This window comes from Marmota monax, unplaced genomic scaffold (assembly GCF_021218885.2).
Source record: "Marmota monax isolate L192 unplaced genomic scaffold, Marmota_monax_Labrador192_F-V1.1 WCK01_AAM20220418_F8-fsc00023, whole genome shotgun sequence".
NCBI lineage: Eukaryota > Metazoa > Chordata > Mammalia > Rodentia > Sciuridae > Marmota > Marmota monax.
In genome coordinates, this window is record NW_026692907.1 from 1,270,306 (window position 1) to 1,298,039 (window position 27,734).

Below are 27,734 nucleotides of genomic sequence, written 5' to 3' on the forward strand. Positions count from 1 at the left end.
GTTCATTTTCCATGTGATGTAGGATTTTTCTTTCCTTCTTTTATCATTGATTTCCAGTTTCATTCCATTATGATCAGATAAAATGCATGGGATTATCTCCACCCCTGTATATTTACTGAGGGTTGCCCTGTGGCATAATATATGGTCTATTTTTGAGAAGGATCCATGTGCTGCTGGGAAAAAAGTATATCCACTCGATGATGGTTGATATATTCTATATATGTCAGTTAAGTCTAGGTTGTTGATTGTGATATTGAGTTCTATAGTTTCTTTATTCAACTTTTGTTTGGAGGATCTGTCAAATGGTGAGAGAGGTGTGTTGAAGTCACCCATAATTATTGTGTTGTGGTCTATTTGATTCTTGAACTTGAGGAGAATTTGTTTTATGAACGTCTCAGCACCATTATTTGGTGCATAAATATTGATAATTGTTATGTCTTGTTGGTGAATGGTTCCTTTTAACAGTATATAATGTCCTTCCTTATCCCTTTTGATTAACTTAGTCTTGAAGTCGATTTTATTCGATATGAGGATGGCCACTCCTGCTTGCTTACGAGGACCGTGTGCATGGTATATTTTTTCCCAACCTTTCACCTTCAGCCTGTGTATGTCTTTTCCAATCAGATGTGTCTCCTGGAGGCAGCATATTGTTGGATTTGTTTTTTTAATCCATGTTACTAGCCTATGTCGCTTTATTGGAGAGTTTAAGCCATTAACGTTTAGAGTTACTATTGATATATGGTTTGTACTTCCAGCCATGTTTGATTATTTATCTTCTTTTTTTTTAATTTAATTTATTTTGTTTCTCCATGATTAGCTTTGCCCCCGCCCTCTGTTTTTATAGAGGCACTTCCCACTGATGGTTTTGGTTATTGTTTTTCATTTCTTCCTCGTGTTGTGTTTTACTCAAGATGCTTTGCAATGCTGGTTTTCTGGCTGCAAATTCTTTTAACTTTTGTTTATCATGAAAGATTTTTATTTCGTTGTCGTACCTGAAGCTTAATTTTGCTGGATACAGAATTCTTGGTTGGCATCCATTGTCTTTCAGTGTTTGAAATACGTTGTTCCAGGATCTTCTCGCTTTCAGCGTCTGTGATGAAAAATCCGTTGTTAACCTTATTGGTTTACCCCTGAATGTAATCTGCCTCCTTTCTCTTGTAGCTTTTAATATTTTCTCTTTGTTCTGTATATTGGATATCTTCATAACAATGTGTCTTGGCGTTGGTCTACTGTGATTTTGTGTGCTCGGTGTCCTGTATGCATCTACAATTTGTATATCCGTTTCCTTTTTTATTTCTGGAAAGTTTTCTGTAATTATTTCTTTCAGCAGGCTACTCATTCCCTTGGTTTGAATCTCTGTACCTTCTTCTATCCCGATGACTTGTAGGTTTGGTTTTTTTATGTTATCCCATATCTCTTGGATGTTTCTCTCGTGATTTTTAACCAGCCTTTCTGAGTTGGCTAGGCTCTTTTCAAGATGATATATTTTGTCTTCATTATCTGACGTTCTGGCTTCTAGTTGCTCCACTCTGTTAGTGATACTCTCAATTGAGTTTTTAATTTGGTTTATCGTTTCCTTCATTTCTAGAATTATTTTTTGATTTTTTTTTTTATAATCTCTATCTCCTGATAAAGATGGTTAACTTCCTCTTTTATCTGTTTATGTAATTCATTTTCAAAGTGTTCTTTCACTCTTTGGATTTGCTGTCTCGTATCCTCTTTAAGGTTCCATTCCATCTGTCTAAGGTATTCCTTGAGTTCTTTATATGACCATTTTTCTGCTGACTCTAGGTCCTCCTGAATATTTAGGCTGTCCTTCATTGTTTGTACTCCTTTTCTTCCTTGCTTTTTTATGCTGCTCATGTTGCTTCTTGTTCTGTTTGACTGCTGAGTTACTGTTTACTCTTATAAATTTATTTGATGCTTGGGAGGTACGATATTAGAAGGGAAGGGAAGAAGTCACTAAAGAGAATGAGAGTAGGCAGGTAGAATTCAAGGAAGGGGGAATAAGAAAATTGAAAAGACAAAAGAAACAAAAACAAAACACACACAAAAAAGTTAGAAAATAAAGAAAGAAAAGAAAAAAATTTTTTTTACAAAAATAATAATGATAATAAAAATAATGGAAATTAAAATTAAAAAAAAATAATAATAAAATTAAAAAATTTAAAAAAATTAAAAACATTTAAAAAAGTTAAAGAACAACAACAAAAAAAATTGAAAATGAAAGAAAAAAAAAGAAAAAGAAAAAAACGATAATAATAATAATAATAATAAATGCAGTCATAGAGTTCGATTAATTTCTCTTCCAGTAAGTGGAGCTGTGCCCACTGGGTCAAGCTTCTCCTCTCACTAGGTGGGAACCAATCACTGTGTAGCAGCTCTTCCTCACAGACTGGGCGGGTCTCCAATCCTGAGTGCCTAGGGCCTTCTCTTGTGTTTCCTCAAGCCAGGCCGTGCTCTCCTGTGACGCTCACCACAATACTGGCTACACGCCATGTCTGCTGCTCCTGGGAGCCCTGTCGCGCTGGTTTCAATGCAGTTATCTCCTCCGCCCGTGACATCAGTTCTCTGCCATGGTGGTATCCCATGCAAATGGTGACCGTTCGTTCCCTTTGCCGGGTGACCAATGCAACGGGTGGGTCCTGACTGTCTCTCCCAATCCCCGTTTCAGTCCTGTGGCCACTGCCTATGAAGGCTCAGTTGGTTTTTACCTCTGAAAGTTCCTAAGGGCCAACCAGTTATTTCAGCGGGATCGTTAGTGCTGAGTCACGAGAAGCAGGCGAACCGGAGCTTGAATGCAGCCTATCCGGGCTCGGTGTGTGTGTTCTGAGGGGCCCAGACTGTACACTCCAGATCCACATCAGCTCAGCATTGCCTAGTGATCCTGAGCAAACAGCATTTAGACAATTTACAGCTCCCTATACCCGCGCAGTTGAAGAGGTCAGAGACTTGATGTCTTCCCGCCCGCTGCCATGTTAGATCTTCTCAATGATATTCATGTTGCCCTTACAGCTTCCTGGCATAAGCAAGTTCTTGGGATTATACAAACTGCTGCTTCTGTTTCCAGTCCAGATTTCTAGAAATTAAACCCTGCTGCCGTTGCCTCTTCCCCGGGGCCACGCTCAGGGGGCGCCGCGCTCGTCCGCGACCGTAGCTGCGCCCCACCCGGTGCCTGGCCCCCGGGGCCCAAGCGGCTGCCGCCGTGGCTCTCAGTCCCCCTCCTCTGGAGCACGGGTCCCCTTGCAGGGGGATGCAGAACGACCCCAGAGCAGGCTCTGCCCGAAGGTGCAGCGGCGAACAGGCGACCCAGGCGCTCAAGGCCGTGGTCCAGCCTTCGGAGGACAGGGCTCGGCATGCAGCCCAGCTCCAACCTCTAGGTGCGGCTGCCGGACAATGTAGACATAGCCATCAAGACAGCCGGCAGAAAGTAAATGGCGGCTCCCGCGGAGTGGATTTTCAGCACAGAAACCGCAGCCCAGCCAACAATCCCAATCCACAAACTCTCCCTGTATAAAAAATATTCAAAAAAAAAAAAAAAAAGGCGGGGCGCAGTGAGCTTTGTTCGCCTTCGCCTCGGGTACTTACAATCCGCTGCTGATTACACATTCAGCTTCTCTGCCTGGAGCGAAGCAAAAGAGGAAGCAGATCTATATTGCTCTTGTATAGTTGAAAAGTCTCCCTTGCAGGGGCGGGCGGCGGCTGTGCTCCTTCTCCAATTGGGGTGATCTGTCTACCACACTGATTGGCCGCTGGGCCTGTTCTTCCGGTCGGTCGCAGGTCTGCCTACCTTGCAGGCGCGGGCGGCGGCTCTGCTCTGCCCTTACTCCAATTGGGGTGACGTGTCTACCACGCAGGCGGGTCGCTGGGCCTGTTCCGGGCGCAAGCGGCGGCTCTGCTCTGCCCCTACTCCAATTGGGGTGATGTGTCTACCATGCCGGCAAGCCGCTGGGCCTGTTCCGCCGGTCGGTCGCAGGTCTGCCTACCTGCGGGCGTGGGTGGCGGCTCTGCTCTGCCCCTACTCCAATTGGGGTGACGTGACTACCACGCCGGTGGGTCGCTGGGCCTGTTCCGGGTGCGGGCAGCGGCTCTGCTCTGCCCCTACTCCAATGGGGTGACGTGACTACGCTGGGCCTGTTCCGGGCGCGGGCGAAGGCTCTGCTCTGCCCCTACTCCAATTGGGGTGACGTGTCTACCGCGCCGGCAGGCCGCTGGGCCTGTTCCGCCGGTCGGTCGCAGGTCTGCCTACCTTGCGGGCATGGGCGGCGGCTCTGCTCTGCCCCTACTCCAATTGGGGTGATGTGACTACCACGCCGGCGGGTCGTTGGGCCTGTTCCGGGTGCGGGCGGCGGCTCTGCTCCTACAATGGATTCTTAAAGTGACTTCAGTTAATAAACTTGGAACAGGTGTTTAGACAGAGGTAGGGTTAGTATCTGTTTGAACTGCTTTAGCTCTGATGATATTTAGTTATGTGCAAATAATTCATATTTGAAAAATTTCACAAATTGTTACTGTTACTAGTATTTGTGAATAGCTGGATATTGGTCAATTACAATCACTTTTGTGCTATTTTTGTTCTTACATGGCAAATATTTTTGTCATAATTTCGGGCTTTTTGAAAACTAGGGACAATTTTTTCCATTTTCTAATTTGGAAAGAAATAAGTGAGCATTTGATAATTTTCAGGAATTGCAAAGGAATAAGTTATTCATGCTGTAAGGTGGTGTAAATAAGCACAGAGTGGTACTTGAGTATAAAATTTGTTCATTAATTTGTCAGTAGGGTTATTTCTTTTTTAATGTGGAAAGTCATGTATGGGAGATTTTATAAGGAAGGGAAAGGAGAATAGGAAATTACCAACATGCTTTCAGTACCTATTACGTACTACATGTTACATGCATTCTTTCATTTAATCATTTAATCTTCACAAAAGCCTTATGAGGGGAATATTATCATTTCAGTTTTATATATGAGAAAAACTAAGACTTAGTTTAAATAATTCCCATAAGGTAATTTGACTAGTGAATGATAAAAGTTAAGGTTAGAACCCAGAAGTATCACTTTAAAGAAAATTATATGTAAACACACAAATGGAACATTTTTAAGCAATCAGTCATCCCTTTGTAACTGAAGGAGACTGATTTCATTGGATGCTCAAATCTCTTGTATTAAATGGTATAGTGTTTATACATAATCTACATGTATCATGTCATATACTTGAAATCATCGGAAGATTTCTTATAATGACTAATACAATGGAAATACTATGTAAATAGGTATTTTAGTATATTGTCAAGGAATATCAAGGGAAAAAAAGCCTATTTATGTTCAATATAGTCACGATTATATTCTATCTGTGGTTGATTGAACCTGCAGATGTAGAACCCCAGGATACCAGAGGTCTAACTGTACCTAGCTGGAACATTATATCGAATATGTATTGTAATATCATAATTTGTTTCTTGACAACTAGGCAGATTGTGTTGTTTGAAGTCATGCGTAACCACTAGGCCTATTCATCTTGAGGTCATTATAATTAAAAAACTGCCTAAAAAAATGTGTTTGACTGTCATTGTTAAAATTGAGGGACCCTAAATTATTTTATGAATTTGGGCATGAGTAATGTAGCCCTTTCCAGATAGATGCACATTAATGTTTGTTTTTCCTTTCATTTATGTAGTAATTTTACTTATCAAAGAAGCAATGAACAAACACTTATTGAGAATCTGTTATGTTTTAGACACAGTGATAACTTTGGGAATACTGAAATAGTGTTTAAAATAATTAATTAGTCCATTGCTTCATAGTGTAGTTTCTCATTTTAATACAAGGAAGTGGAGAATAAGTTAAATAAATGCAATATACTATGTCAGTTGTGATAATAGAGATATAGTATTTAATAAGATATTTCAGCTGTATAATAATTTAAGTTCAAGTTTGCAAAATATTTAATTCTCTTTATTTCTAAAAGTGAGTTTACATTTTAACTCTAAGCCCACAGAATCAGGAAAGGTACTTAGATGATATTTAGATAATCTATGTGGTAGGGTATGTTTGGTTGTCACAATGTCACTCTGACCTCATGTGGGGGAAAGACAAAGGATCTCTCTCGGGTCTCTTTTTAAAGAATACTAGTCCCATTTATGAGAGATCCTGACCTAAGCACCTTTCAAAGTTTGCCTTACTCCCCAACACCATCACTTTGTTATGTGGGGGGTAGGATTTTAGCACATGTTTGAAGGGACACAAACATTCAGACCATAGCACTTGTCTGTTACCCAGCTCTGTTAATTGTAAATGAATCTTCATAGAATTTGCTGCAAATTTGAGCAAGTTGTTTAACCATCCAAACTCAGTTTCTTCCTAGAAAAAAATAAGCTTACCATAACCTTTCTACGTCTTTCAATTTATAATTGTTTTGAAAATGTAAAGCCCTTTGAAAACTAAATTGGTAGTTATAGTAGCTAGATATGTTAATTTTAGTAACAGGAAGATGGTCTATCTAATGTTGACCTCATTACCCCTCATCCCTTGGTTCAGCTTTGTAAGATATAGGATGCTTGGCCATAAACACTGGAGAAGCAGAATTTATCTTACTGGGGAATGGCTTTCTTCCTCTATGAAGGGCTACGTGATCAATGACTAACAAGGTATCCAGGAAATTAAGTCTTAACAGGAGCCTAAGGGGACTATTATTACATAGCGTAGAAGGAAGAAGAAGGTGAAATTCCACCTAAACCCAGAAGGTGAAAATGAGGTCTCCAAGCCAGGTGAAGTGGTGCACACCTGTAATCCCAGTTATTTTTGAGGCTGAGGCAGAAGGATGCAAGTTCCAGGCCAGCCCCAGCAATTTAGCGAAACCTTGTCTCTAAAAAATAAAAAGAATTAGTGATGTACTAGGTGATAGAATAACCTTGGGATCAATTCCCAGTACAAAAACAAAAAACAAAAAAAAAAAAAAAGGAAATTTATTTAGTCTTGAGATAAGTACAGTGGCACAGACATGTATTCCCAGAGAGGATTACAAATTTGAGGCCGGCTTCAGGAACATAGCTAGACCCTCATTCTTGATTTGAATTTATGGAAATCAAAACTATACTGATATTTTATCTCAAACCAGTTAGAATGGCCATCAAGAATACAAACATTAGATACTGGAAAGGATGTGGAGAAAAAGAACACTTTTACATAAACCTTCTGGAAATCAATGTGGAGTTTCCTTAAAAGAGTAAGAATGGAACCACCCTATGACCTAGCTATGCCACTCTTCAGTATTTATCCTAAAGAATTAAAGTCATCATACTATAGTGTAATATGCATGCCCATGTTTATAGCAGCACAATTCACCAGCCTAGGTGTGCATCAGTGGATGAATGGATAAAGAAAGTGTGGTTTATATACATGATAGAGTTTTATTGGCCATAAAGAAAGATGAAATTATGTCATTTGCAGGAAAATGGATGGAATTAGAGACCATTATGTTAAGCAAAGTAAGCCAAACTCAAAAGGTCAAGGGTCATATGTATTCTTTCATGTGGAAGCTAGAGAGGAAAAAGGAAAAGAAAGGTAGAGGTAATCTCATAAAAATTGAAGGGAGATCAGTAAAATAGAAGAAAGGTTCCAGGGGGAGGGAGGATGGGAGAGAAAGGGAAAATACTAGGGAATGATATTGGCCAAATTATGTTTTTATATCATGTACATGTATAAATATGTAACACTGAATTCCACTATTATGAACAACTATAATGTACCAATAAAAAATGTAAAAAAAAAAAGAAAGAAATAGCCATTTGCTCTCTTAAAAGGACTGAGTCTAATTGTTTTAGGCAAGATGCAAATAAAAAGAATAATAGAAAATGTAAAAAAAAAAAAAATCAAAAGGGCTGGGGAGATAGCTCAATGGTAAAGCACCTCTGGGTTCAATCCTCAGTACCAAAAAAAGAAGAAGAGGTTCTGGAAATTGGCATGGCTGATTTTTGGTTGCCTGCTTTGATTTCCTGTAGCTGAAACTATACTTATTTTAATGATTGAGTTCTATATTTTGATCCCTGTCCTTCATAGCAAACCAATAGCTAGTGTGATTATTACTCCATACAAAAGGACAGAAGAAAACAAAGTTAAAACCCAGAAATTCCAATTGGTATTTGTTTTATCCTGCTATAATTCCTTTTCAAACAAATAGCAGATACAACTATGTTTAAATGCCCATGTTATATAATACTGTTCCTAGAAATTTGCCTGAAGGTAACTCTTGTTATGCATTGTCCTGTTATGTATTTGCTGTGTGACCTTGGCCAGGGTTTTTATTTTTAGCAAACTTTATTGATTTTCTTATTGTTGATAGACTTGTAAATCTCATTCTTGATTTGAATTGCTCAGCTTCCTGACTGCATTTTCTTTTGAAGTTTTTGGTTTTGTCTAATACAGCTCATGGCTAGTCAGTAGTGATCATATTGGTTTGCTCCCTTTTCACTTTTTGTTGTTGTTGTTGTTGTTGTTTGGTATCAGGGATTAAACCCAGTGGCACTTTACCCCAGAGCTGTGCCACCAGCCCTTTTTATTTTTCATTTTGAGACAGTCTCCATTAAATTGCTGAAGGTCTGGCTAAATAGCCGAGGCCTTGTCAAACATGCAATCCCCCCTCTCTAAGCCTCCCAAATTGCTGGGATTACAGGCATGTGCCACCATGCCTGGCCTTTTGCACTGTTTCCCTAGTAAGTTTAGTATTTTTTTCTCCCCCACAGGTTTTCTGTGCTTCCTGCTGTAGCCTGAAATGTAAACTGTTATACATGGACAGAAAGGAAGCTAGAGTGTGTGTAATCTGCCATTCAGTGCTAATGAATGGTAAGTATTAAAACAGGTTGATTTCCCAGTCATTGAGATAAAACAAGAGAATTCCTATGAAAAGGTTTCTTTGTGTTTCTTTACAAGTCATTCACCTTCTCAAATGTTATAACTTTGAAATATTGAGTTTAATTTTCATGTTTTGAAAGTTTCTTAGCATTTCAGAATTCCTGTGTCTAATTTAATGAATAGAATTCTAAAGTCAGGTAAGTTTTATTGGAAGAATGAATTTCTTTGGAAATTTGGTGTTGTATAATGGTTTGTTCTGGAGAAATGACTGGAAAGGGGTGGGGTTAGGTGTTATTGACTATTTAGATGATGAAGTATTAAAATTGGGCAAGGTTTTCCTTTTTACAGAAGCTCTTCTTTTCTATGAAGCGCCATAATGACTTAGGATATATTATTAACAGCACTTTTTTTCATCCACCTTGTTAAAAATAAATATTTTAGCACCTAAGATCAAGTAGCAAGTTGTACTTTTTTTCAGGTATTTCCTTAATACAACTTAGATTTGCTATAAAGATAATGGCTTTGAATGAAGTTGTTATGTGGTAAAAGAATACAGCCAGAGGAAGTAAATAAAACTTACTGTTTATCTTTTATGGAAGTGGAAATAAATCCAGGGGCATTTAAATTAAAAGCAAACATCACAACCTAAAAACATTGAGTATTCTTATAAAGGGAAACAATAAAACTGAGCAGACTATAGTATTTTCTCTTTGAATGTGTCTTTGTATAGTTGCCATAAAATGTTGAACCTAGACACCAGTGCTACCTGTGCCCAGATAGTGTACCTCTTGGAGACTGGAACTTAACTGCTCTGAGATCCCTCCTGCTGTGTCTGTCTGCATTGCTCATAGTGATGTTTTCCTGTTGCTGGCTTATTAACCTATTGCATGTCAATTAATCTAATCTGTTCTAATCTCCTATGATCCACCCAATTTCCTCCCATTTCTGAATTCTTATAATTATGATAAATTATGAATCATTCTCTCTACTCTTAAGGGTCACTTTTGGATGGTGGTTATTCATGTAGTTGCTTAATGGATGATTTTTATTCCACTGCTTTCACTTTGGACACATGCATAGAAGGAGTATGTTGCTTAATTATGATACATAATACCTCTTTTATTCAATGAGGTCTTCCAACTTTATGGCAATTTTTTTAAACTTGGTATAGCTAAAGATGAAGGAAATGGCAGAGGATTTATATGGAATAATACTTTTTATTAAGTCAAGGAGGCCCTTAATAGGGATCCTAAGGTAATCCACTTTTCTTGGTTTTTCCAGCGTCTTTCCTCTTGCATGGCTTAGCCCAGTCTTTTTCTGAATATTTAATTTGATGCTTTTCAGTGTTCCCTCTTTTTCCTTTCTCCTTTTCTCTTCCTTCCCTCTTCCTGCAGTGCTTTAAAAGGAACATAGCTTTTGTTACTAGCCTTGTCATTCAGTTTGGAGGCAATAAATATTCAAAATCTTATGGATCATTCCTTGATATTGATTGAGATTTTTGAAAAGGTACTAAAAAATTGGGTAATTTCTGTTCCTGGGCATGCTATTACTTCATAATAAAATAAAAATAAAATTTGATATATTTTGTTTCTATAATACTTTTCATCCTGTTTACTTTTAAAGATAATAGTTGATATGTTAATATTTAATTAAATTATAGGGTATACAGAATCAATGTATTTGTGATCATTTACATTGATGAATCACAATTATATTGGCACATTTTCATGTTCAAATGGGTCCTATGCTTTTGAGACACACCAAAGATGTGAAATGGTTATTATATTGTTGGATTCTTTTTCACAGGATAATTATTGCATAAAAGCAGAATTCATAAAAATTTTTTGAGAGGTGTTCTTCTGAGCTTTATGCTTCTGAATTTTTTGAATGAGATTTTATCTCAACTAAGAAGAGCCTTGAAGTCTAGAAATGAACCATACAACAGAGTTATATTATTTGTGTCCCTGATTTTTATAGTTTATAAAATGCATTAATTAATAAAACAAAGCCCAAAACACCTAACTATTTCAAGAAAATCCTTAAAGTTAGATATTATTTTACTCCCTCTTAAGGAAGTGTACAGTCTCCTTAAGGATGCCTTGGATCTAATCTTTAACTCAGACTGATCTACTCTCAGTTGTATCAGAATAATCATGTAATTATTATTTTTAAAAATATCATATAATCCTTATTTGCTCCAGCCAAATAGTTTTATGTAGACAAATGGTCTCCTTTATTGAATAAAATCACCCATCTTCTTAATATCTTCACTAGCTGAAAGAGAGACATATTATGAGTATTAGTGAGGAGGAGCTACATTATTTATCCAATATTGTGGAGGTCTTGATGTCCATATTTTGCAATCCATTCACATTGATTGTGTCTGTATTTGCTTTAGCTCAAGCCTGGGAGAACATGATGAGTGCCTCAAGCCAGAGCCCTAACCCTAACAATCCTGCTGAATACTGTTCTACTATCCCTCCCTTGCAGCAAGCTCAGGCCTCAGGAGCCCTGAGCTCTCCACCTCCCACTGTGATGGTACCTGTGGGAGTTTTAAAGCACCCTGGAGCAGAAGGTAGGGGATCATGTGCTATTCTCTCTCTTTCTCCTCACCAAGTTCCTCTGAAAAGGTGCTGATGTGACTTTACAGCACAATTCTTTAAAACACTATAGATCAGTCCCTTTGAATGGTTATTAAAGTGGAAGAACAAGGTGAGAAACGTGTTAAGACTCTATCTGGACAAAGTAAAAAATAATATTGTATTGCCTGATATTTTGTAGGCACTTCTAAAAATATGTCCGTCTACTCTTCATTTTAAGAATGGAATGAGTACACTACTTCTACTTGAAAAGAGTTGGAGAATTGAAGTCAGCCTATAAAATCCTTGCTTGCAGCCTAGCTTAATGTTCTTTGTAGGAGTTTACTAAGTGATAAAAATGAGAATTCTTCCTTCTCACCAGCCCATTCTAGTGTTGCTTTTTAGAATATATGTTACCATTTTCTCTTTTCATTTTTAATCTATCTATCAAAAAAACATGAATATATTATCATAGGTACATAGACCTTTAAATCCAAGACTTGAATTCTGATCATGTCATGATAGATAGGAAATTATAGGCTCAATTTATTTTTGGATTATTACTTCTTTATTGATTATGATATGTTCAGATGAAAGACATTTTTTAAATTTAGAGGATTATGAATAGTAGAAGTAATAATTATATATTTCCTTAAAATAATCTTGTCAAGATGTATCCCTTGATGATTAAAATCAGTCTTCCTTCATTAATTTTATGTCTTTTCATCTAGTAATATTCCCTTCCCCTTGCTAAATAGCCCGACTTTCCCTTTTGAAGATCAAAGATTTCTATTGAGATTATCGTACTTTTCCTCATTTTCCCTTCTTTTCAGATCATCCCTTAGTGATATTCCTTTGTGTTTTTGTGAGTTTAGGCTTGCTTTTCTCAAAATCTTTATTCTCTTTTACTTCATTTGTCATTTTTGTTGTTCTTCCCTAGTCTCTCTTTGTTTTGACTGAATTGATTTCCAGAATTGCATGTAAAGATATTGTTTCATCAGACTTAGTTTTCTAGCTTTTCCCTGTCCTTTATTAAAATGAAAATTACTTTGTACTGCCAGATCAATCTTTTTCTTCTTCACTTATATTCTAGCCAAAGATCTGGTCAGTTTGCTTCCCAATTCTTAATATATCTGTGCCAACTCTTCTTTTATAAAATAATAATTCTTCAACATTCTTCAGGGCATCTTTTGCCCTTTAAAAATATCATACGACTTTTCTAGATATTTAATTCCTGTGGAAACCTTATAATTTGGGGGAGATGTGGATTTATATTGATAGCTTTTTTCTTACCATGAGTTTATTTTCTAGATGCTTAAAACACTTTCCTTAGTTTCTCTGTCAGTGATACAGGATGAGTATAAGACATAATCATAGATGTGTTTAGGATTTTGAATATTTTAACACAGTATTTAAATATTTGCCTAAAAGTTATATCAAAAATATATATTTAAACATGTATTTTTTATTAATTTATAAACCATTTTTACACACAGTTATAATTCTGATATTTCTGATTGTAAGAGGCCAAATAGTGATTTCTTTGTACATCTGGAATTGGTGACCTTCTCTTCTTTGATGTTAGAAACACTATCAATATCACATTGATGCCTATTTTATATTTCTGGTCCCTTCCTCAAGTGGCTCAGCCCAGAGAGCAGAGGAGAGTTTGGTTCGCTGATGGGATCTTGCCCAATGGAGAAGTTGCTGATGCAGCCAAATTAACAATGAATGGAACTTCCTCCGCAGGAACTCTGGCTGTGTCTCATGACCCAGTCAAGCCAGTAACTACCAGTCCTCTACCAGCAGAGGTAAGAAAAACAAAACAGCAACTAAAAGTGAGTACAGTTTGCTCAGCATTGTGCTGCATCTTTCTTGCCTTTTGCTAAGTTGAGTGACTTTTGTGTAGAACTCCGAAGGTTTTGGATAGTGCAAATAAGTATTCATGGATGTATTTATAAGAGTAAAGTAAATGTGCCAAAATCAGCTTCTTCTTGTTTGCTCTAGAGAAGGTTTTCTTAAAAGAGTATTTTTTTCCAAGAGAAAGGTTCTCATTAAGGTTGTTCTCAAGTGAACTCAAGCTGCTGCTATAACTAGAAGTCAGGCTAGAGAATCTTCGCTTCTTGATACATTGGTTTTCTTTTTTCTTTCTTTCTTTTCTTTTTTTTAGTATTTGTGCTTGCATCAAGAAGCCCTTTGCCAGTAAGCTACATCCCTCAGCCCTTTTATTTTGATTCAGTGTTTCACTAATCTGCCCAAGCTGGCCTCAAACTTGCAATCCTCCTGCCTCAGTTTTCCAGTTCTCTAGGATTATAGGTGTGCACCACTATGCCCAGCAGATACATTGGTTTTTAAATCATGTTTCCCAAGTTCTGTGGTGGCCTTGAGAGTGCCATGGTGAGGAAGGTTGGGGTATGTGAAGATGACTGAAGAACTAGGCTATGCTTTTCTCTTCAACTCAAGCTGCTGCTGCTGCTGCTTCTTTTTTTTTTTTTTTTGTTGTTGTTTGTTTGACCTTTTGTGTTTCCATTTAAGATTTTAAAACAGGGTTCCAAATTTTTAAATAAGTTGCTACATCAGTGGCTTAATAGATGGAAGGATAATGCAAATTATTTAAAGAAACTAGCTTACGCCAAGCTGTCACTTTCATCTCTGTAGAAGTCCCAGTTACCATTTGAGGGCTAATGGTATTCTCTTTCTGTGGATCCTAATATTCAGAAGATAAATACCAACTATAGTTTTTGGAGTCAATGAGAAAATGTCTATCTAGAAACAAAATTAGAGATATGCAAGTAGGATCATTATATTGTGAGTTGCTTTCTATTGCTTCCTTCAATCTGGTAAAGTTATAAGACCATTAATTCCAATTAAGTATTTATAACCATCTATTTTTTAAATTAGAGTTAAAAAGTTTGAATAAAGTTTTTTTTTTAAATGACTTTTGTAGAGCAGTTTTTGGTCCATTGAAAAATTTGAGAGGAAGATGGAGAGATTCTTTATACAACCCCTGTCCTCATGAGCTAGAAAGTTACTAATACAGAAAAGGAAAGATGGACTGAGTATCCTAAGAGAAATGCCTGTGAACCATTGGAATTCAGGAAATGCCCTTGAACCTTCAAATGCAAAACAGGGATTGCTGAGCAGCCTAGCTCAAATCATTAGCCCTGCCTTGGCCCACACCTTTGACTCATGCCCTTGCCTGAAAATAGTTGTGAGGGCCAGGGCAATGTGCAAGTGCTCAAAAATTAACTTTGCCCTGGTTCCTCCTCTAGTTCAGTCCCTAGCAACTGCCTCTTTGCATACCAGCCACATGTACACAGCTTTTCCTCTCAGTCAACATCTTCCACCAGAGTGATACAGTTAAAAACTAATGAATCTACATTGATGCATAATCACTGAGTCCACAGTTTATATTCGGATTAGATGAAGTTTTTACTCCTGAAGTTTTCATAGAATTTTTAGTTACTAATTATTTATATTTAATAGTTTTTTTTTAGATATATCCATATTATTTGTGGATTAGGTCATAATTAAAATTGCATGTTGTTAAGATAATTTATTGACATACTGTATCTGTCTGTTTTCTGTTGCATTATAATAATACAATAACCAAAGGCTGGGTAAGTTTCATGAAAAGAGATTTGCTTTGTCACACAGTTCGAGAGATCTAATATCAAGGAGCAGCATCTAGTGATGATTTGAATCCTGAGAAAGAGAGGGGCATTCACCTGGCCAGAGATAGGCACATGTATATGTCTCTTTTGGTTTTTCTTCCTCCCTCCCTCCCTTCCTTCCTTTCTTTCTTTTTCTTTTTCTTTCTCTTTCTCTTTCTTTCTCTCTTTCTTCCTCTTTTTCTTTCTTTCTTTTTTTTTTTTTAATATATGTTATGGGGATTTGAACCCAGGGGTACTTAACCACTGGCCACATCCCAAGCCCTTTTTTGTATTTTATTTAGAGACAGTTTCATTAAGTTGCTTAGGACCTCACTAAGTTGCTGAGGTTGGCTTTGAACTCAGGATCCTCCTGCCTTAGCCTCCTGAGCTTCTAGAATCTCTCCCTCTCTTTTTAAAGCTACCAGGACCCAGTCACAGCATCACCTTACTAATGACCCTGTTCACCTCACAAAGGCCCCACCTCTAAACACCATTACATTAAGTTTCTACCCTCTTAACACCTCACAGTGGTGATTAAATTTTAAATGAAACCTTGGAGGGGGCACTCAAATCTTATCCAAACCATAGCACCCACATAGCTAAGTTTCCTCTTTGGAGAAGGGACATTAAATTGTGTCATGTCTGTCTTTATGTATTTGTAAGTCTGTTTTGGAGGATTTTATTCTATGGCTGCAGAGAGTGACAACCGTAACTATTTGTGAGTGCAATAAACACTCATATACTCTTTACGATATTTACCAGCTATTATCATTTTGCTACATTTACCACCACACACACACACACACACACACTTTTCTTTTCTTTTTTAATATCTTTATTTTATATGTTTATTTTTTATGTGGTGCTGAGGATGGAACCCAGGACCTCACATTTGCTAGGCAAGTGCTCTACCACTGAACCACAACCTTAGCCCCACACTTTTCTTTTTTTTGATGAACAATTTGAAGATTAGTTGTACTTCACTACCTGATCCTTTCAGCTTGTATCTCTTAAGAACAAGTCGTTTTCCTACATAATCACAACACAATGATCATATGAGGAGGAAATTTATTCTATAATTCTACTTTCTTTTATATAATCCATATTCATATTTTCCCAGTTGTCTCATTAATATTCTGTATAGCTTTTATTTATACATACTTATACATGCACAGACACAAAAATATTTAAATACCTTTATTTTTAAAAATCAGAATCCCATTAAGGATTACAGTTGCATTAAGTTGTCCTTTTAAGTTGCTTTTCTTTAATCTTGAACAGTTCCCTACTTTTTTTGGTCTTTCATTACCATTATTACTTTTAAAGCATTGGGCCATATTTTGCATAATGTCCTCAATTTGTCTTTGTCTGATTTTTTTTCATGATTAGTTTCAGATTAAACATTTTTGTCAAGGATAATAGTACTACAGAAGGTGTGTTCATTTCTTACTGGATTATATCAAGAAGTATCAGTTTGGTAATTGGTTAAGATGATGTCTCCCGTTTCTCCGTTGCAAGAGTACATTTTCCTGTTTGTAATTAATAAATAATATGAAGGGTAATATGATTTTACTGTACTTTGACAATTCTTATCTGAATCAGTTATGAACACGGAACTTATATGGTGACTTTCCTTTTTTCTGTCAGATTTCTTTACATCTCTTTGTGCAGTAGGTTCTTAAAACATTTTTTTAATGTGCCCTATATGTCTTCATTTGCTTTGCCATATAAATTTTTTCCACATTTTTTATTGGTGCATTATAGTTGTCATAATAGTGGGATTTGTTGTTACTTACTTGTGCATGCACACAATATAACAATATTATTTGGCCAATGTCCCTCCCCAGCACTTCCCTCCTCCCACTCCATGATTTCTTTCCTCTATTCTACTAATCTCTCTTTGCTTTTTATGCCATTACCCTCCACACCTTTTTTTTTCCTTTTTTCCTCTCTAGCTTCTATATATGAGAGAAAACATATGACCCTTGACCTTTTGAGTTTGGCTTATTTCACTTAACACAGCCGTGTCAAGTTCCATCCATTTTCCTGCAAAAGACTCAATTTCATTGAGTCTATAATTTGGCTAATATGAATTGTATTGCTATAAACATAGGTATGCATGTGTCCTTACAGTTTGATGACATTAATTTTTTAGGATAAATAACAAGCAGTATATAGCTGAGTCATACGGTTCCATGTAAAACATAAGTATGAATGAATACAGAAACTCTAGAGAATGAATGCTACAGGGTAACAAGGTCTGGCTCAATATAAAAGGAACTAAACCAAGTTAATTATTCTGTTTCTGTACTCTTATATTATTCAACACTTTTTTAGTATTTATTTGGTAATTTGAGGAAAAACAAATGGTATAAGGCCATACTGGAATATATTTTTATCATTTTTCAAAAAATATTTTTTTTAGTTGTAATTGGACACAATACCTTTATTTTATTTGTTTATTTTTAATGTGGAACCGGGGATCAAACTCAGTGCCTCACACATACTAGTCAAGTGCTCTACCACTGAGCCACAACCCCAGCCCCTATTTTTCTCATTTTTATGGCTTAGTAGAGTACTTAATATTTAATAGGTGCTTAATAAATGGAGTAAATTCCTTTTCATAAAAAATATTTAAGTAGATGCCAGATGACAACTTCTTTTGATATTAAAGGATAGATTTATACATCATTAAATAACAGATTTGAATAGATTGCTGTATTTCCAGCACTAGGCCTTTAAATCAGTTATAATGGCTTGTAAATAGAATTTTCCAAATATCATATAATGCCATACTGGCCACACTGAAAAATATTTTAGCAAAAAATCACTATAATCTTATAGTCCTAAACTATAGATAATATAGACAAAAGTGTGGCAAGACATGAGCATATTTAAAAAAAATAGTTTTAGAATCTTTTCAGATCTAAAATATAGCAAAGTGCTTAAAGAACATTAACCTTTAGGAGACAACTTGATGAATTTATATATATCTATGTAACCATCACCCAGATACAGAATCTTTCTATCACCCAGAAGGTACCCTCATGTATTTTTCTGTCAATACCTGCTATCCTTTCTCCGAGGTAACCATTTTTCTGACTTCACCATAAATTATTCTTGCCTATTCTTGAATTTCATATAAATGAAAACATAAATGTTTTGTGTTTAACTTTGCAAGCTCAACCTAAAATTTATGAGATTTATTCATGTTGTTCTTGCACCAGAAATTAATTTTTTTATTACTAAGTAGAATTCCATTGTGTATATATATCTAATTTATCTATTCCCGTTAGTGGACATTTGGATTATTTTTAGGGTTTTTGTTATTATGAATAAAGCTGCTGTGAATATTATAGTGTATTGAGCTGTTTTTCAAAAAGTTTTTTTTCCAAAAAGTTTAAAGTTTAAATATTTACTTAAATTCCCATTTGTATTCTTAACTATATTCTACCAAAGTCTCAGGCTGCCTTTAATGCTCACTTTGCTGATTTGCTTTTCCTAGGCAGACATTTCTTTATTTTCTGGGAGTATTACTCAGGTTGGAAGTCCTGTTGGAAGTGCAATGAACCTTATTCCTGAAGATGGCCTTCCTCCCATTCTCATCTCCACTGGTGTAAAAGGAGGTATGTGGACTTACATATTTAAATAGGTATAGTTATATATACCAAATATTGTCTTCTGGTTAAGGGAAGGAGATGGAGTTTAAGTGATTACTATCCTTCTCCTATCCAACAAAAAAAGTGCAACTATCCCAATGCCATGAAAACAGTTGTTGCTATTACTAATTATTTGAGTAGATGTTATGTTTTTATATTATAATGTCATTTTCATTCATTGGAAGGATATAATATTAATTATAATATAAAGATAGTCTATTAGAAGTTTTTCCTTTATATTTCAAAGCCACATAGTACTCTGAAGAGTTATTTGTAGTTCTAGAATTGGCTCTCTCAGATACAGTCAGGATATTAGTTTAACTTTTTGTTTTGAAGTATAATACATTCAGAAAAATACATACAAATAAATGTGATAAGGACTTAACTTAAATAAGAGGTTTATTATTAAAAAGTACTTTCAGCATGTGTGAGGCCCTGGATTTGATCCTCAGCATTGCCCCCCCCCCAAAAAAAAAAAAAAAAAGAAAAAAACAACTTTATATACACACATGTAATATGTGTGAATATGTTTTATGCATATTATATATGCATATTTTTAGAGAGTTCTGATAAAATGTAAAATTGTTTGGTCGAAATAATGTTTAACTTTATATGAAAGTATATTGTCGATATATCCAAATCAGCATCTAGCCAGTAAATTTTCAGGAGGTTTATTAATCATGTCTTTTCCCTTTTATTTGGTTTTCAGTTTTTTACCTAATCTCCCTGACACCAGGCTTTCAGGTTTGCTTGCTTGCTTTTTTTTGGTAGTAATGGGGATTGAACCCAGGGGTGTTTTACCACTAAATTACATCTACAGCCTTTTTGTTTTATTTGGAGACAGGGTCTTGCCAAGTCACTGAAGCTGACTTGGAACTTGTGATGCCTCAGCTTCCAGAGTCTTGGGGATTATAGGCATGTGCTACCACACTCAGCTTAGAACATTTATTATGTGATGTTGTTGTGATAATTGGAAATTTTAGTTAAATAAAGAGGTTATCTTTAGATGTGGCACAAATCTTATAGGATAACCTGGACTGGATTACTTTTCATAGTGAAAAAAGACACTTGGTTCTTGGACAGCAGGTACAAACCAGGACCTATGCTCACGTATAAATCAAATGTTTGTCTCTTTCGTGTGAATAATCAGCCCATTCTCCATCAGATTTCTTTCTCAATCTATCCCTTTAACCAATCTATTACAATGTTTTCTCTCCTTACAGACTATGCCGTGGAAGAGAAACCATCACAGATTTCAGTAATGCAGCAATTGGAGGATGGTGGCCCTGATCCACTTGTATTTGTTTTAAATGCAAATTTATTGTCAATGGTTAAAATTGTAAATTGTAAGTTAGAAATTTATTTTTTTAACTAAAATGAATTTCTTTACAGACTCATCACTAGTAAATAAAACTTTCAAATTCATTACACACAAGGATTTTTATATAGAGCTACATTTTACTGAAAACAAAATTCTGAAAAAGTTGGTTTATATAAAATCATATAAACTGAAACTCTTGCCTTTAATCACGGAGTGAGATAGGTGACTTCTCCCTGGAGGAAAGTCAACAAATCTTGTACTCAGATTAAGTTAAGTTCTTGAGGTAGGTATATTAAGTCATAATTCACCACCAGAATAACTGGAAGTGAAATAAATTATCCAAGAGCGCCAAAAAATTTACATGGTAGGTTTTAATCCCAGAAACCTTAATCATGTTACATAATCGTATTTAGGAAAAGTATTAGTTAATTAATAAGTAGTAAAACTTTAATACATCACAAATGATGATTCAGAAGAAATTTCTCAGTTCTTAGTGCTAGATTCATGAGCATCAGAATAAGAAAGAGAATAGTAACTTAAAATCTTGATTTTTTTTCCAGTATGGTATTTGAAAATAGAGAATGAATTTATCCTGGATGAGACAGTTTTGGAGGAAGGAGGAAGCTCTGGGGAACAGTCCTTTAGTACTGTATACTGATTTTAAGTTGACCTTAGAAACAAGAAGCACCTATATATACCACTACCTTAGAGGTTCTACATTGATGAAATGTAGATTGTAAGTTTGATGTAGGTTTCTGCCTTACTTGATCACACCTTTGAATATTTGGCCAGTTATTAATGCTTTCTGCCTTTCCTTCCAGGACCAGATTTATAATAATCTGCTTGAAACTTCCATTTATTGTATATAGTTTCTTTTTTTATATAGGTTAGGCTTATAAATTAGCTAACATGAAACTCCTGCAGTGTATACCTTTTTAATATAGTTGGATTGGGCACATCCTGTTTAGATACATAAACTAATAATTTTCAAAGTGAAAAAAAATGGATCTTTAATTAGTTTTGATATGCATGGTGATATTCATAATTTTATTTGGATTCTTTTCATGTCCTTTGGGGATCCTATTGTGTTAGGGTACAAAGGATTGAATACTATTTTTGAATATATATATATATATATATATAGCCTCGAAGTGAAAACATGGAAGAAAGTAGTCTAGAAAAGTCATCCTTTTCAATACTTTTTATAGCACAAAGCCAAGTAAAGCCATGTTGCTGTTTATCTATAACTGTCCCCATGAAAGGACTGTAATTAAAGTAGCTAATATCTTTTAACAGATTAAATTTAACAAATAGACATAAATTATACATTTTTAGGTCACAACCTAAAACCTAAGCTATAATATTGGCTTTTATTATTGATTCTTATATAAATAATTATTTCCTTTGGTAAAGTGTTTTTTTTTAAATAAAGGTGTAGGACTATATCCTTTATATAGTATATTTTGGTTTTATTTTATTATTAATAGAACATTGTTTCTTTTACTAATTATGCCTTTTAGTAGTAGGATTTAAAAGTTTAAGTGTTGAGAAAAGAACCAGAGGCATTGGCATGTTTTAATTTCTACAATTGTTCTTTGGCTCAGTGCAATGACCGAGTTTGAATTATACAAACTCAGTATGACCTATTTTATTCTTTGCTGTATTGTATCATAGATTTCTATTTATCTCTTTTTAGAATAGGATTGAGGAGAATGTCTTTATTTTTATGTTTTTATTTCATCTGTAGATGTAAACCGGAAATGCTGGTGTTTCACAACCAAGGGAATGCATGCAGTGGGTCAGTCTGAGATAGTCATCCTTCTACAGTGTCTGCCAGATGAAAAGTGTTTGCCAAAGGACATCTTTAATCATTTTGTGCAACTTTATCGGGATGCTCTGGCAGGTGGGAATGCTTTATGACTTTGCACCCTTAGTAAATGATAAAAAATTTTGGACTTAGATAAAAAATAATAGTATTAGATTTAAAAACATGGTATAAAATATAAAAAAGGGCAGGGGATATGGCTCAGTGGTTAAGTGCCCTGGGTTTAATCCCTGGTACCCCACCACCCTGCAAAAGAACAGTATAGAGTTAATTTGAAATTATCTAGATTCTCCAGGCTATATTATACCTTGAGGCTGAATGTAATTTGAGAAATGACCTGAGACTTTTACTTTTCTCCTCAATTTGAATATTTTCACATGTAAAGTCTTTAAATAAAGTAAAAGTAATTATATGTTCATGTGGCGGGGGGGGGGGGGTGGTTGTTTTTTTGTACCAGGGATTGAATTTAGGGTTTTTCTACCACTGAGATATATCCTCGGCCTTTTCTGATTTTTCAGGCTGGCCTCAAACTTGTGATCCCTGTGCCTCAGCCTCCCAAGTTACTGGGATTAGAGGCATAAACCACTGTGCTTGGCTCATGTAACTTTTGAGAGGGCAACAGATACCAGGGCATGGGAGGTTCATGAATGACATAAATGTCTTGTTCAAGAACTCATCCTTTGTTCTGGAGGCAGTGAGAAACCATTGAAGGAATTTAAGAAAATGAGTGACATAATCTGATTTACATTTTAGAAACATGACTATAGAAGCAATACAAAAAATGGATCAAAATCTGTGAGTCTGGTAATAGTTAAAAAGCATATATAGTATATTCATGTACTAGGATACTGCTCAAAAATAAAAACTAACATACTGCTGGTATATGCCACAAAATGGATGAATTTCAGAGACATTATACCAGGGCATAATGTCTCCATTTGCTTGTTCTATTTATATGGAACAAGCAAAATGAATTCTATGGTAATAGCAATCACACCTGAGGCTGTGGCTCAGCGGTAGAGCGTTCGCCTATCACGTGCAAGGCCCTGGGTTCAATCCTCAGCACCATATAAAAACAAAAAACAAAACAAAAAAAATAGATAAATAAATAAAATAAAAGTGTTGTGTCCAACCACACACACACAAAAAAAAAAAAAAAAAACTGAACTGTGGTGGGGTACAGGTGTTGGAATTGACCACAGAGCAGTCAGGGAACTTTCCTGTTTGATGTTCTATGTCTGATTGGGGTAATGGTTACATAGGTGTTTACATTTATTTAAACTCATGGAACTATATACTTAAAATCTGTGTGTGGAAGGGGTTGTATATAAATCACACTCAAAATTGTTTTTTTTTTTAAAAAGCTATGTTAGGAATTAACGGAGAAATTACAGAACTTAATTTAAGTAATGGCAGTGGAAATAAAGAGTATTGGAGAGAGATGTGTAAGGCATCGATGCTTCAATTCAATAAGATTTACTAACTGAGTACAAGGAGCTAGAGTCAAGATTAGCTCCAGATTTCTGTCTTCGGCACCTGAATAGGTTGGTCTTCTTTGTTGAGATGGTGAATGGAACAGGAACACATCTGGCAGAGGAGAAAAAGATAAGTTCTTAGTTCAGTTTGTTGCATTTGATGATGTCAGGTGAAATATGTAAATAGAAGATATATGGATATTGATATAGAAGATTGATCTAGGCTACTATACAAATTTGGAAGACGCAGCTTTCATGTGATAGTTGAAGTTAATGTTGTGTATGAGATAGGCCAATGTGGAGAAATTAGGGCTGTGAATGGAGTCCTGAGATATACCTGTAAGGAAAGGATGTGACTTATGATATGAATTAGTTATGCATTTATGAATGAATATTATGCATTTTTGAGACATAATAGTTGTAAATTTTTATGGGGTATGGTATAATAATTATATAGTGTGTGTGTGTGTTTGTGTGTGTATATGTATGTGTGTGTGTATATATATATATATATATATATATAAAATATGTATCAAATCAGGGTAATAATAAGTACTTGCATCTCCAAAGACATTAATCATTCTATATGTTGGGACCTTTTATACTCTGCTAGTTAATTTAAAATATATCATAGATTGTTGTAACCAGAAGTTAACCCTATTGTGCTATAGAAAACCAGAACTAATTTGTCCTATCTTACTGTGCTTTCATGCCCTTTATCTAACTTCTTTCCTCCCTCACAATCTAATGTCTTTCCTCCCTCACAATCCCTGCCAGTTTCAGCCTCTAGTGACTACTATTTTACTCCATTCTTCTATTATATCCATTTTTCTGCAAATGAGTAAGAACATGTGGTATTTGTTTTTCTGTGTCTGGCTTATTTAATTTAACATCATAACCTCCAGTTTTATCCATGTTTCTATAATAAATACCATATTTTCCTTATCTTACCTTTTTTTTTTTGGAATTAGAGATCGAACCCAAGGCACTTTATCACTGAGCTACATCCCCAATCCTTTTTATATTTTGAGAGATGGTCTCATTAGTTGCTTAGGGCCTCACTAAGTTTCTAAGGCTTGTCTTGAACTGGCAATCCTGCTTCAGCCTCCTGAGTCACTGGGATTACATGTGTATGCCACTGCGCACCATTTATCTTTTGATGGCCTCCTTGGTTGATTCTGTTTCTTGGCTATTGTGAATAGTGCTACAGTAAACAGGGGAGTGCAAGTATCTCTTTGATAGTATTATTTAATTTCCTTTGGATTTATATACAGTAGTGGAGTTGAGGATCACATTGTAGTTCTGTGTTTTTTTTAATACCTTTATTGATTTATTTTTATGTGGTGCTGAGGATCAAACCCAGGGCCTCACACATGCTAGGTGAGCGCTCTACCACTGAGCCACAACCCCAGCCCCCTGTTTTATTTTTTGTAACGACTTTTCATACTGTGTTCCATATCACTGTACTAATTTACATTCCCACCAGCAGTATGAGTTTCTCTTTCTCTTTATCCTCACCATTTGTTGTTTTTGACTTTGATGATAGCCATTCTAACTGGGGTAAGATTATGTTTCATTGTGGTTTTTATTTGCATTTCCCTGATGATTACTGATATTGAACATTTTTTTCATATACTTATTGGCTATTTGTATGTCTTCTTTTGAGAAATATCTTTTGTACTCTGTAACCCATTTTTAAATTAGATCATTTGGGGTTTTTTTGGCATTAAAGTTCTTGAGTTCCTGGTTATACATTTTTTAAAAGTGTCCAGATACATTAGTAGAGTTCATTTTGAACTACTAAAATATGAAAAAAAATTTTAATATCTTTATTTTATTTTTATGAGGTGCTGAGGATCAATCCCAGTGCCTCATGCATGCTAGGTGATCACTCTACCACTGAGCCACAACCCATCCCCTAAAATATGAAAATTTTTATGAGAAAAATTACTTAGAAGTGATTGTAAAATAACAATAGTCTGAGATCAGACTATAATACATCCAAGTCATCTTAAGAAATTTTCCATAATGTAGGATGAGGCATGTACATATATATGTATGACTCTGTAAATAATATTTCAAAGCATACATGAGGTATAAGAGTCTCTCCTTGTACAGGAATTATTTCACAGATCATCAAATGTCAGGGCTAGAAAGTATCTTAGATCATTTAGTATAAACTCTTTAATTTTTCCTATAGATGAGGAAAACGAAACCTAGATGTGTTAACGTCTTGACTAAATCACAGGGCTAGTTGGTGGCAAAGTTAGGACTATAAAGCTTCCAGAAACAGTGTTCTTTTTATTATTTCAGTTGCCTTTGTGCATGTATTAATAGTATATAAGTTTTATAAAATCAGGTATGCATTGTTGAGAGCCACAGCCGAAGAGGCCCCAGCAAACTTCCAGCTGCCAGCAAACTTCCAGCTGCCAGCTGATGATTGGCTCACAGCGGCCCCAGCAACTTCTAGCTGCCAACTGATTGGCTCCTCTGCAGTGATGCTCATTGGGCTGTTTCCCTGGCCTTTCAGACCACGGAGCTGCTCATTGGGGGACTTTTTTGGATATCAAATAAAGGTCCCAACTCTCCTGTTGGTATACCTAGATAAGGCCTTATCCAATTTATGTCTCCTAATAACTTTTGAAAGTTGTTAAGTGATTTGAGTTGATCTACTCGTATTTGAATTTTTGGTGGACGGACCATGGTTGAGGATAATAGAACTCCTAAATAATTAATTAGAAAATTTAATTGTACTTTATCTATTGCTATCTCTAGATTATAATTTTTTAATAAGTTTGTAAGTGTGGCATAACATTCTAGCTATGTGTTTTTAGCTTTGTGTGCTAATAATACATCATCCATATAGTGAAATATTTGTAGTTCAGGATTTTGATTTCTAAGTGGCTGGATTACTTTGTTAACATAAATTTGACACATAGTTGGGCTGTTAGCCATCCCTTGAGGGAGTACTTTCCATTCATATCTCTGATCAGGACCTTCATGATTCAGTGCAGGGATAGTAAATGCAAAACGTGGACTATCCTCAGGATGAATTGGAATTGAAAAAAAAACAATCTTTAATATCTATAACTAAAACATACCAGGTTTTTGGCAAAGCAGACAATTGAGGAATCCCTGATTGAGCAGGTCCCATAATAACCATCTCATTATTAATGGCTCTTAAATCTTTCAATAATCTCCATTTACCAGATTTATTTTTGATGACAAAAATGGGAGTATTATGGGGAGATGCCGCGTCCGGCCAAGGGAGCCGAGTCCGGCGAGGGACGGCGAGGTTAAAAGACACACAGGACACCAAGGTTCTTCATCCAGGAGTCAATAATAATCTTTATTGCTAACACACCTTTTTTTATACCCCAAGCAGCAGAAGTGGAAAACTACCCAAAAGCAGGAGGGAGGGGGGAGAAATTTAGTTTCAACATCTATTATTGTCAGGTACTGAAACCTCCCTTAACAATAAGTCCATCAGACCAGAAAAGGTCAAGGCATTCCCGTGGGATACATATGTCTCAGACGGATAAGCAGGAACAGAAAAACCGCAAGTTCGCCATGGCCTTGTGAGCTGGCCACACTGGCATGCAGAACAAACTAGTGGAGGTAGGGCTCCAGGGGCCAAGGTGGACCTGTTGCCAACAAGTCCCCCTCTTTTGTTTTTTGCATGCCAGTGGGAATCAAGTAGCCCCTGTCTTAGGTCGTTCACAGCCCTTGCGATGCTTACCCGTCTCTGGGAAGGCCCCGATTCCCTGGCTTAGGTCGCACAGCAAGCGTGAAAGTTGCCCGTCACTGGGTACTACAAGATCAGCTCAAGGTGTTATGACCTATCAAGACATTATTGCGGTAAACGCTTAACCATCTCCACCTACGGGACCCACGACCGTCACCGCCGAATGGCAGATGTGATTGGACCGAGAGATTAGACAGCAAAGATCCTAGTACAGGAAGGCAAGAGGGAGAGGTATGCATAGAGAAAAGATATGGCAGGAGTTCTTCTTTTAAGGAGGACACTCATCTTCGGATAGGTCTGAAGTATATCTCAGAGAGGCGATCATCCATCTTCAAGCGTTGATAGTGAACCTGTATTGGCTTAGAGGCTAAGATATTAATTTGATCCTTAATGAATTGTACTATCTTATTTACAATGCAGGGTCCTATTGCCACTACTAGAAGGAGGCCTAACAATGGCCCAATAAGGGAAGAAGATAAGGCAAAAATCCATTAAGTCCAGTCCAGAGAGGGTTCTCAAATAATTCCCTCCTCCTTTTTTCTAGGTCTTCTTGGAGTTGTTTAATTTTTGTGCGAACTATGCCAGATTTGTTAGCATAAAAACAGCACCTCTCCCAAAGGGCTA

The 27,734-nt window shown here is 36.1% G+C and overlaps 1 protein-coding gene across 3 annotated transcripts in view; it reads left to right on the plus strand.

The window, feature by feature from the left end:
- Zfyve9 (zinc finger FYVE-type containing 9) overlaps window positions 1-27,734 on the plus strand; it is a 234,470-nt gene that overhangs the window by 135,990 nt on the left and 70,746 nt on the right. For 2 of the 3 annotated variants that reach the window (XM_046451092.2, XM_058581454.1), the window contains exons 5-10: window positions 8,745-8,844; window positions 11,252-11,428; window positions 13,074-13,243; window positions 18,591-18,711; window positions 19,968-20,090; window positions 21,813-21,968. In XM_046451092.2, the coding sequence (XP_046307048.1) occupies window positions 8,745-8,844; window positions 11,252-11,428; window positions 13,074-13,243; window positions 18,591-18,711; window positions 19,968-20,090; window positions 21,813-21,968 (847 nt within the window). The remainder of the gene's footprint in view (window positions 1-8,744; window positions 8,845-11,251; window positions 11,429-13,073; window positions 13,244-18,590; window positions 18,712-19,967; window positions 20,091-21,812; window positions 21,969-27,734) is intronic. The other variant, XM_058581453.1, reaches the window with a different exon arrangement.